At 30.2% G+C, this 10,399-nt stretch overlaps 1 protein-coding gene across 1 annotated transcript; it reads left to right on the plus strand.

Moving 5' to 3' along the window:
• LOC107630056 (Peptide-N4-(N-acetyl-beta-glucosaminyl)asparagine amidase A protein) lies at positions 1-2,128 on the plus strand. The gene has a single exon (XM_088510032.1). The coding sequence runs from the start codon at positions 162-164 to the stop codon at positions 1,974-1,976; it is 1,815 nt and encodes a 604-aa protein (XP_088366158.1). The 5' UTR covers positions 1-161; the 3' UTR covers positions 1,977-2,128.
• The last annotated feature ends 8,271 nt before the right edge of the window (positions 2,129-10,399 follow it).

A 10,399-nucleotide genomic window follows, 5' to 3' on the forward strand; every position in this document is an offset into this window, starting at 1 on the left:
AATGATGTCAATTAAAGGTTGTACACTTAACTGAATCCTTTATTTAAGAAAAGCTGGGAGCTTCAGCATTTCTTGTGTTATACAAGTTTTTTGTTTCTTCCTCCCCGAGAGTAACAAGGAGGGGCATTACTATCATCGCAAATCACCAAACCAATATCATCATGGCCAATAATGCCGTGTTCCTCTTGTTCTTCCTCTTCGTGTTGCCGAATTTCCTTCTTCAACACCCAACTTCAGCTTCAAATCTCTACAAAATGAAGCAACTCACTTCAGATTCGGTTTCTCAAGCCACACTGGCCGACGACTCTAAGACTGAACAACCAATCGAGTACTTCGAGGTGACAAAACCCATTGAACTCCCCAAAACAAAACCCTGCTCATACCTTGTTCTAAGCCATGACTTCGCTGACACATATGGCAGACCACCCGTTCTTGCAAATTACACGCCTCCCTCTGATTGCCCTTCTCAGAAGTTCTCGAAAATCGTCTTTGAGTGGAAGGCCACGTGTAAAGGAAGGCAGTTCGACCGCATTTTCGGCGTTTGGCTCGGCGGCGTTGAGCTTCTCCGGAGCTGCACGGCTGAGCCTACGCCCACCGGCATTGTTTGGACCGTCAAGAAAGACATCACAAGGTACCATTCTTTGTTACTGCAAAGTGGTCAAACCCTTGCTGTTTATATGGGAAATCTTGTTGACAAAACATACACTGGGGTGTACCATGTTGATATCTCTATTCACTTTTACCCTGATGAACATGAATCCAAATCTGGAAATTTAGCCTTTGGGAACGGTTCCCCTGCAGATCTGATCTTACCTGTTTCAAAGAAGCTTCCGTTGAATGGCGGATTGTGGTTTCAAATCCAGAATTCCACTGATGTTGGTTTGAAGAATTTCAAGATCCCCCAGAATGCTTACAGGGCTGTGCTTGAGGTTTATGTATCTTTTCATGAGAATGATGAGTTTTGGTATACTAATCCTCCCAATGATTATTCCGATGCGAATAATCTTTCGTTAGTGAACGGACCCTTTAGGGAGGTGCTGGTTACTCTTGATGATAATCTTGTTGGATCAGTTTGGCCATTCACTGTGATTTTCACCGGAGGTGTTAATCCCCTCATGTGGAGACCCATTACTGGGATTGGCTCGTTTGATCTTCCAACCTATGATATCGAAATTACGCCCTTCTTGGGGACTATTTTAGATGGGAAGATTCACTCATTCGGATTCAGTGTGACTAATGCTGTGAATGTTTGGTATATAGATGCGAATTTGCATCTTTGGTTGGACAGTAAAAGCAGTAGAACAGAGGGGAAAGTGCTCAATTACATTGCTAATCCCTTGGTTGAACATTTGGTATCAGACTTCAGTGGACCGAATGGAACTTTTTTAACAAAAACAAGCAGGTCGATTTCGTCTACTGGGTGGGTGAGATCCTCCTATGGTAACATCACAACCACTTTGGTTCAAGACTTCATTTACAACAATTCCATGGAAATGGGGAACGATGGTAACAAAGAGACTGTGAATCAAACAATCTCTTTCAACAACAGCGTTCATTCCGAATCTCCATCACAGTCTCATAATTTTATTGATGAAACCTTCAGAACATTTATCGTTTACGTGAACCAAGACGACACGGATCAGGGCCATGATACTTTTTTATCTCTTACAAATGTTACTCTTGGATTCTATGAGAACAAGTGGAAGACTTCAGATTTGGGTTTATCAAAGAGCTCTCTCAAGAATGTTCAAGAAGGCCAGGGTAAAATTCTTGTTAAAAATAATTTGGTCCTTGTGGGACAAGGCAAAAATAAGCAGGATTACAGCTACATAAGCAACGAAGAAGCTTGCTATTCTAGAAAAGTTGGCAGCTCAAATTTATCTATTGTATACGATAAAGTCAGTGATCCATGCCACACAAGAAGACAATCACGTTTTGGTGTTGGTTTTATCAACAAGCCACCTGTTATGCTCTAAGTTCCTTCTTTATGCAAAAGTTTACACTGTCACTGTTTGGTTTTATGAAGATTTCGGTCTCGTAATGCAATGCAATTATGTGCTTTAGTTATGTGCTGGCTATGCTCCTAATTTCTTTCAATCTGTAATCATTCGTTATGAGTTTCAATTTTTCCTTGTTGTCCTAGAATGTTTAAGCTGCTATCGTTCTGCACCATAGCAGGTTTATTGGCATCCCTGGTAAAGGATATTAGGAAATTAAAAGAAAACTATAAAATCGATCCTAAAAGAATTTTAGTTGGACCCTTTATTTTTCAATAAATTATTATTTTTTTAAAAGTTTTTTAGTATTATTCCCGAATCCTGATTCGTCTTATAATGATATTTTTTAGACTTAATAATCTTATAATAAAATTTGTTATGCATTTATTTATTTAACATATATATATTAAAAATTTGATTGAAAGTGATTAAGAGACTATTTTATTTTATGGGAATAATTTTTAAGAAACTATAGAGAATGAAAATCGGTTAAAAACTAAAATATCTAATTTAAAATTCATTGAAAACAAATTTAGGTGTTAGCTTGCATATGAGAAAATTATTTAAAATTGAGTTTAAAATTAAGTTCTCTACTTTTGAAAGAAAGTGTCAGACAACTATAATATATCATAGAACTATATTTCAAAGATAGAAAAGGGTTTTTGAACCAAAATGATTAAATTTTTGAATTTCTCAACAAATTTTAAGTCTTTGAACTTTTTCAATTATTTTATAAACAGACACAATAGTGATCTCTAGACCATTTGAATTTCTCAACACAATTTTAAGTTTGTTTAATCTTTTGATGATTGACTAAGCATTAGTAACTTTAAAATTTAATATGCACCTATGCTTATGAATGTTATTTTCAAGTTGAATGGTTATGAGTAAGTTTGCCTTAATTTGATTATGTTGTTTTGATATGTTTAGCTTTCTTGATTTCTTTTGGGGAAATATGCATAGTTTCGCAAATTTATTTAGATATACTAGATATAATGTGAATATTTTCTTTTGGGAATAATTTTAAAAGTTTGTTCGGGTAAAATTTCCTGTTAATAATAGCACTTAATTTATATATTTATAGGAATAACTTTATTTAAGTTTATTTAAATTTTTTATTTTAAAATTTGGTTAGTTTCTTTTCTCAATAATGTTACATATGATCAAATTATTTTGGTAAATTTAATCAAGTTAGTCTAATAAATTTTTTTTACCTTTGAAGCATATTTTGCCAAGTTTTAACATGATTAATTTCAACTTGAAAATAATCCCCGTTAAATTAATAATAAAAGTATTAGTTAATAGACATCATTAGAGTATATGTTAATATTATTATTGATAGGAGTTTTTAAATTCTTAGTATATATATAATTAATTTATTAATAATTTAATTAAAATAAGAAGGGTAAGATAGACATTTCATACCGAACCCTTTCTTCTCACTACTGCCTATAAAAGCACACTGTAATCTTAACAAGGGTTTTAAAGTGCCTTTGAAAGAACCAGGCGGCTCTGATTCAGCATTGGCTCCTGTGTTCCGTTGCGGGCATAAATTAAAACCCTAAATTCCCTTCCGTCTGCAGTTAGATTGGCTGGCTTCTAATATGCGACATGGTAGAAGGGATTTACACATTCATATTGTAATATAAGTGTGCTGTATTTTTCTAGTCTTATGTATATGTTTTGATTTGTGGTTCATGTTGATGGCCGTTCCAATGGGTTCTCAGCAAAATAGTGTGAGAGAGCTCAATTTCACCCGGCCTAAATGTGGTTTTTGTGGGCAGCTTCAAGGTTTGACATGTCTTTTGCATCATGTTTCAATTTACGGAAACTGCCCTAAATCTATTTGTTCTTTTAATCGTTTATTTGAAACTATTTTTCTAAAACCGTTACTTTCATGGCTTCGCCTATGTCGATCCATTATACGTTTTTATGAAAATCAAATGAGGAATTGGCATCTAGATTTGTTCCTTCTGGTTTAAAGGGTGTGTCAAGGGCTCAAAATTTCAGGCTTTATTTGGACTTATTTTCTGTTGGATTCATCTAATATGTCCGTAGATCACTTGAGATCCCATTTCATTGTGAAGGTCATAATATTGTAACCATTCTCCTGTTGTGAACATGGGGATAGAATGATAGATTGAAAACTCAGTCTACCTGACTGAGAGCGGCAGCCTTGGATGTGGAGTACTATTTTTTCCTACCCAACATGGATACTGTATGTCTTTGTTTTGTATTTTTGTTTTTTCTTTTTGTGCACGCCATATTTCTTTGTTTGAATCTCACATTAACACAAATTTAGCTACCCTCACACCACAACGAACCACATGCATGTGGAATCTGATTTCTTGAGAAATCTGAAGGATCGATTTGTGATCCACTGGTCAAGGAACTAGTATTAAAATTAAAAGGTGGAAAAATATGAGTACAGCGACCACGAATTTAATTTTTATAAAAAAATAACCTTTTTATTATCCTACTTTTTCGAATAGTTAGTTTCTTGGATGTTTTAATAAAAATTGATATAATGTATTATAATTTAAATATAATAGTTTATTTTTTGTTTTTAATATAATTCAATTTTATTTAGACAATTTAAAATTTTTGAATTATAAATTTTATAATTTAAAAATGTTAAATATGTTAACAACTAAAAATGTCTTTGAAATATAAGTATATAACCTCCATTTTTATTAAGAAAAATATTTTTAATTAATTTAAAAAGAGATAATATTCAATTTGGTTCGTCAATTAGCACACAAGTTTTAATTTAGTCCCTAAAATTTTAATTGCCTCTATTTTTAGCCTTCAAATTTTACAAATGTGATTCATGTTAATTCTTGAGATAATTTTTGATAAACGGAAAAACGTTATACTAACATGGTCAATCCGGCGTCATTTTGGATTATTTGAGCGATAAAACTAAAACGACATCGTTTTACAAATTTCAGCATGACATTTGGTTGTTTATATCAACACTTCATTTATGTTTTTGTGTCAAAAATGATCTTGTAAATCATGTTTGCAAAGTTTAAACAAATTTTGACCCAAATAATTTATATGATTACAATTTTATTCCTAAAACCATTATGATAATAATTTTAACCAAAACTTATTTCAATTACATTTTTAGCCCTTTTTTTATCCGAAAATGAACATAACACTTTTTTCACTTTATCACATCCAATTCATAAAATTAAAAATATTCTTTCTAACCTCTTTTTAAACTTTTTACACATTATTTTTCAGGCTTTTAATGGCTGAAATTTTCAGAAGTACAATTTTATATTTCTATCCACTTTTTAAAGAAAAATAAACTTCATATTTCACTTACATAATAAGTAAAAAATAAAATTAGATCATAGAATTTTTAAAATTATAAAACAAGTACAAATTTACCAAAAAGTAGCTCATATGAACATCAAATCAAACGCAAACATATTCTAACTAATCTTAACATTTACCTCTAGTTTAATTCAGTCCTTAAACACTTTAAACTTCAAAATTTATTCAAACAAATGGAAAAAGACAATTAATGAATTTTTAGTATTTTTTGGCCAAAATAGTATCACAAAAAGTGATAAACTTCAACCACTTTGAACTTGAATTTCTTTCATTCCTTAGGTGTGCTCCATATGTGCTTCAAGAGGGGTTTTCTAGACGTGAAAGAGAGTGAGAATTTACCTTAAAATCAATTTGAAAAACCGAAAAGAAGGAATAAAGAACAAGGGCTTACCTTACTAAAATTTCGGTTAAAGTACAAGAATTAGCAAGAATGAGCAAAGAATTGTGCTTGAATAGTTTGGATTCTTGAAGAATAGCTTGAATGTGAGTTGGAAGTCTAGAAAAAAAGTGTTGAATCCTCTCTGCCTCTCTAAAATAATTATTTTTCTCTTTTTGCCTAATATTTTTGTCAAATTTTTGCTTAATGATTCTCTTAAATAAAATGCTGAAATTTGGCTTAATTTAATGTGGTAAATGGATGGAAAAAAATCAGAGGAGAATGGGCTGAAAAAAAGAGAAGGGGCGTGATTCCAAGGAAGCATAGTCAGTCTCATAATAATGTAATTATCCACAGTTAACCGCGATTAGTTACTCGAGGTTAAAAATACTGTAAAGAATGGGGTAAATAGCAGAAATAATCTCAGCTATATGAGTGAGAGAGAGGGACGTTTTGCTTGAAAAACAAGCAAGACTATTCAGGGTATCTAGGAGGAATTTGTGGAATGCTAGTCAAAAGTTCGCTTAGGAGTAACTTTTACCGCATGGTAAAATAATTAGTTGAGATTTATTCTTAAAGAAATAAATCAAGAATGAATGTTTGATATTATTATTGGGACACAATTACCAAGATAGAAATTACTTTTGCCACTCGTTCCGAGATTTTTGGGTGCTAACTTTTTTTTTTTGGCGCGCACAAAACTATCACTAAAAGTAATTTCCGGCTAAAAAAATCTCTAATGAGTAATAATGGACCAATGGAGAGTGAGTATTTATTTTTACTAGTTAAATTTGATTTAGAGAAAGTAATTACTCTCATAAAGTCAAGTTTGATCTATTAATTACTATTTTTTTATTTATTTTTATTTTTTTCACCATCGGGCCTGCCTCACTAATCCTTAATGGGCCATGGTCATGAGTTTTACGGAATAAATTACAAAATAGTCAAAAAAATTAGTTTACCAAAAATTGAGATAGAGCTTATACATCAAAGAGTACAACATCGTGGAAGCAGGAATTAGATGACATGCAGCAAGCCGGTGTATGTGCTCAACATCTCTTAATGTTAATTTATGTTATTTATTTTCTAGTTATCTGGTAATAACCCTTGTTCAAAAAATAAAATATTGTAGTTTGTTTGGTGGCCATATGAATGACTTATTTTAGCCGACAAACTTGTCCGACAACTACATATTTGTGACATAATGGCGTCATTGGTATCCTTCTAGTGTGTCAAATGGCATAGTGCAAACTGAGTGATACGGCAATTCAGTTATGCACAATCCACTCCTACTATTTCAAAAATGATTGGAACATTTGACCATTGCGTGACTCTGTACTGAGTTCAAAACCATGACTGGAGCATAGTAAATAGACAATGGATAGGGCAATGGTAGAATTGCCGCCACACTCTATTGCAAAATGTTCAATTAATAGCCAACTTTAAACCCTGTTATGAGTATGATACTTGGTACAAGGATATTTATGATGACAGGCTAAGACTGTAAGACAGAGTTGAATAGCTATCTCAGTAATCACTTCAATAACTATAACAGTTTTACTCACCACCACTACAATATTTTCTAGTCTTTCAACTATACCCATCACCACTTCTACCATAACAACAACCAAAATAACGTTTCCCTTATTATCAATCATATCCGCCACACTCACAACAATAATCAGAGCAACAAATTTTCTCTTATTATCATCCATATCCACCACATTCACAACAACAACCAGAATCACCATACCACAGTCTCATCTATGAACTAGAGTAGCAAACTCAGAATAAGTAAATCTGGCACGCTTGCGTTCGTGAATCTTAATACTCTTTTACGTAAATAGCCCGTTTAACTGATAAAATGTTGTTCGAATGAGCGCTGACACAGGAAGGTTTTGCGCACCCTTTAAGATTGAATTTATGCACTACTAAGTTTGTCGTCATGTGACCCTATCAATATTTTTCGTCAAATACCAATACTCAATGGTGAAGTTCGATGTTGTCACACCACCGGGTTTAAGCCTCACCTTGCTCTTGCAAATTTTTCTAGTTAATGTTGTACTCCTCCATCCTTGAATAGCCTGCCAATCACACCGTACATCATTGTATTAGGTACTATAATACATCATATATAAAAATAAAAATAGCTTAAAATACCTATATTAACAACAAGCTCATGCAAATACAAAAATTTGAATATTTTTAAGTTGTTACCAATGTGCCTAATATAAAATATGTACTATGCTTTTGGAGGTTCTCAAACACTGCTGCTACGATTTATTACTACTGTCCTTATTGACCATGGCGATAAGAGATTATCTCCATGCCATCTCTCCTAATTAACAATATGTCTTTGTAAATTAACGAAGAAAAGTATCACACACCAACAATCTCACCTTCTACAATGACAATAATAATAGGTACAAATACAATATTTTGGTTTGCAATTACAACAAAAAAGATACCTTATTTTTCGTAAAGGTATGTGTCGTAAATTTAATCCAAAAGCTTATCGTGTCAGAACGCTTTAATGTATGGATTGAAATTTTAAAATATTCGATTCAATCTAAATCACAGTAATTTAAATTTAATCAAATTTTGAAAAGTTCAAAATGATATATAATCGTTTAAATAAAATTAGACTAGATTGAAAAATTAAAAATTAAAATGATATAATTTAAATCATAATAAATTATATCCTTTTAAAGTTTAACGATTTATGTGATGTGAGCTAATAGTTTTATTATTTGTTTGCATACTTGGGTTGATATCATGCACATGACACGAGTAAAATGTATGCATAAAAAATAATTTTCAGAGGCTGATGTTTAAATTTGTTATCTATTAGTTAATATATATTACTAATTTTATAATTAAAATATGTTACATGTTATTTTTTTATTATAATAAAAATTAAGTTTTTTTTTTAATATTAAAGAATTCTACTCTCCTCTCTATTAATTTTACAACCAAAATGTAATACATGTCACTCCCTTATTACAATTAAAATCAAATCTTTTTCTCTAAAATTAAAGAATTTTTCCCTCATCTCTACTAATTTTACAACCAAATGTGGCACATGTCATTCTCTCGTTGCAATTGAAATCAAATATTTTTTTTCCAAAATTAAAAAGTTCTCCCCTCTTTCCTCTCCCTTTATCTATCCCTCTCATTCCTTCAACCACTCTATTTCTTTTATATATCATTATCAATGACTAATTACAAATTTGATAATTAAAATATGCAACATGACATTCTTTAATTGTATTAAAATTGAAATTGAAATATAACTATATTATATATTATATTATATTATATATTACTATCTAATTTAATAATAAAATGTGTCACATGGCACTCTTATTAAACTTGAGAGAAAATATTTTCCTCTAAAATTAATAAAATCTCTTCCAAAATTCTCTCATCTATCTCTTTTTCTTTTTTCTATTTCTCTCTACCTTTCTCACTTTATATATAATTTATTATTTACTTTAATAACCAAATGTGTCACGTGACATTCTCTTATTAAAATTGAGAGAAAATATTTCCCTCCAAAATTAATAAACTCCTTTCCTAAATTCTCTCATCTATCTCTTTTCTTTTTTCTATTTCTCTCTACCATTCCCACTCCATATATAATTTATAATTTATATTTTATATTAGTAATTTGAGAAATCAAAATGTGTTACCTAATATTTTTTATTATAATTAAAATAAAATTTTTTCTTTCAAAATTAACAAATCCTCTCTCTCAATCTTTATCTTTATCTTTCTCTCTCTTTTCTCTCATTCTCTATTTTTTCTATCTTTTTGTTCTACAAAAAATAAAATTAACAAAATAATATAATTCAAATAAAAAATATTATTATATACATATTTTTTTAATTTTTTATTTAGTTTTAAATTTTCACTGCTTATCTTTCTAATCTATATTTTTATTTCTCTTCTTTCAGATATTTATTAAATATAATTTGGAGAGAATGCTAATGTTATGATTAAAAGTTAAAATCAAGATTCAATTGTTTAAAAAAAATTAATTTTGAGTTAATTTTATAACTAACAATATAATTTTTTTATACTAATATCTAATTATATTTTTATATTTTTTATGCTAATATCTATTTTTTATGCTAATATCTAATTATTTTTAAATAGCAAGCATAAAAGTTAACTAATTTTATTTGTGCAAAAGACTTAACACATAATTAAAAGTAGGTACACCTTAAAAGTATATAAGTTAAATCGTTTCAAATTTTAGATAACGAATATTAAAGTTAATTATTAGTAATAAATTAAACTCTTTCGTATAAAAATAATAATTAAAAATCTTATTATTTGATTTTTTATCTACAAAAACCCTAATTTTTTTAGTCGACTGGAATTTTTGTCCTCTATGATTTTTTTTTTAAAAGTAGTTTGATTTTATAAATCTTTTATGCCATAATTTATAATGTCAAGACAAAATTAACATCATTTTAAAAACTGAATTAATATTATCTTCACCTATTGAAACCTATAAAAACAAAACAACTAACGCAGAAAACTTAATAAGCATGAATCCGGTGAACATTATTTTAACAAGCAGTAGCGATATCTGTTTCAAGTTTGGCGAGAAAATTGGATGAAATTACCTTAAAATTTTCAATGTGATTCAAAGCATTTAGTTGAATCCGAACGC

The sequence above is a fragment of the Arachis ipaensis genome, chromosome B3, assembly GCF_059453495.1.
Source record: "Arachis ipaensis isolate K30076 ecotype BB chromosome B3, ASM5945349v1, whole genome shotgun sequence".
Taxonomy (NCBI): domain Eukaryota; kingdom Viridiplantae; phylum Streptophyta; class Magnoliopsida; order Fabales; family Fabaceae; genus Arachis; species Arachis ipaensis.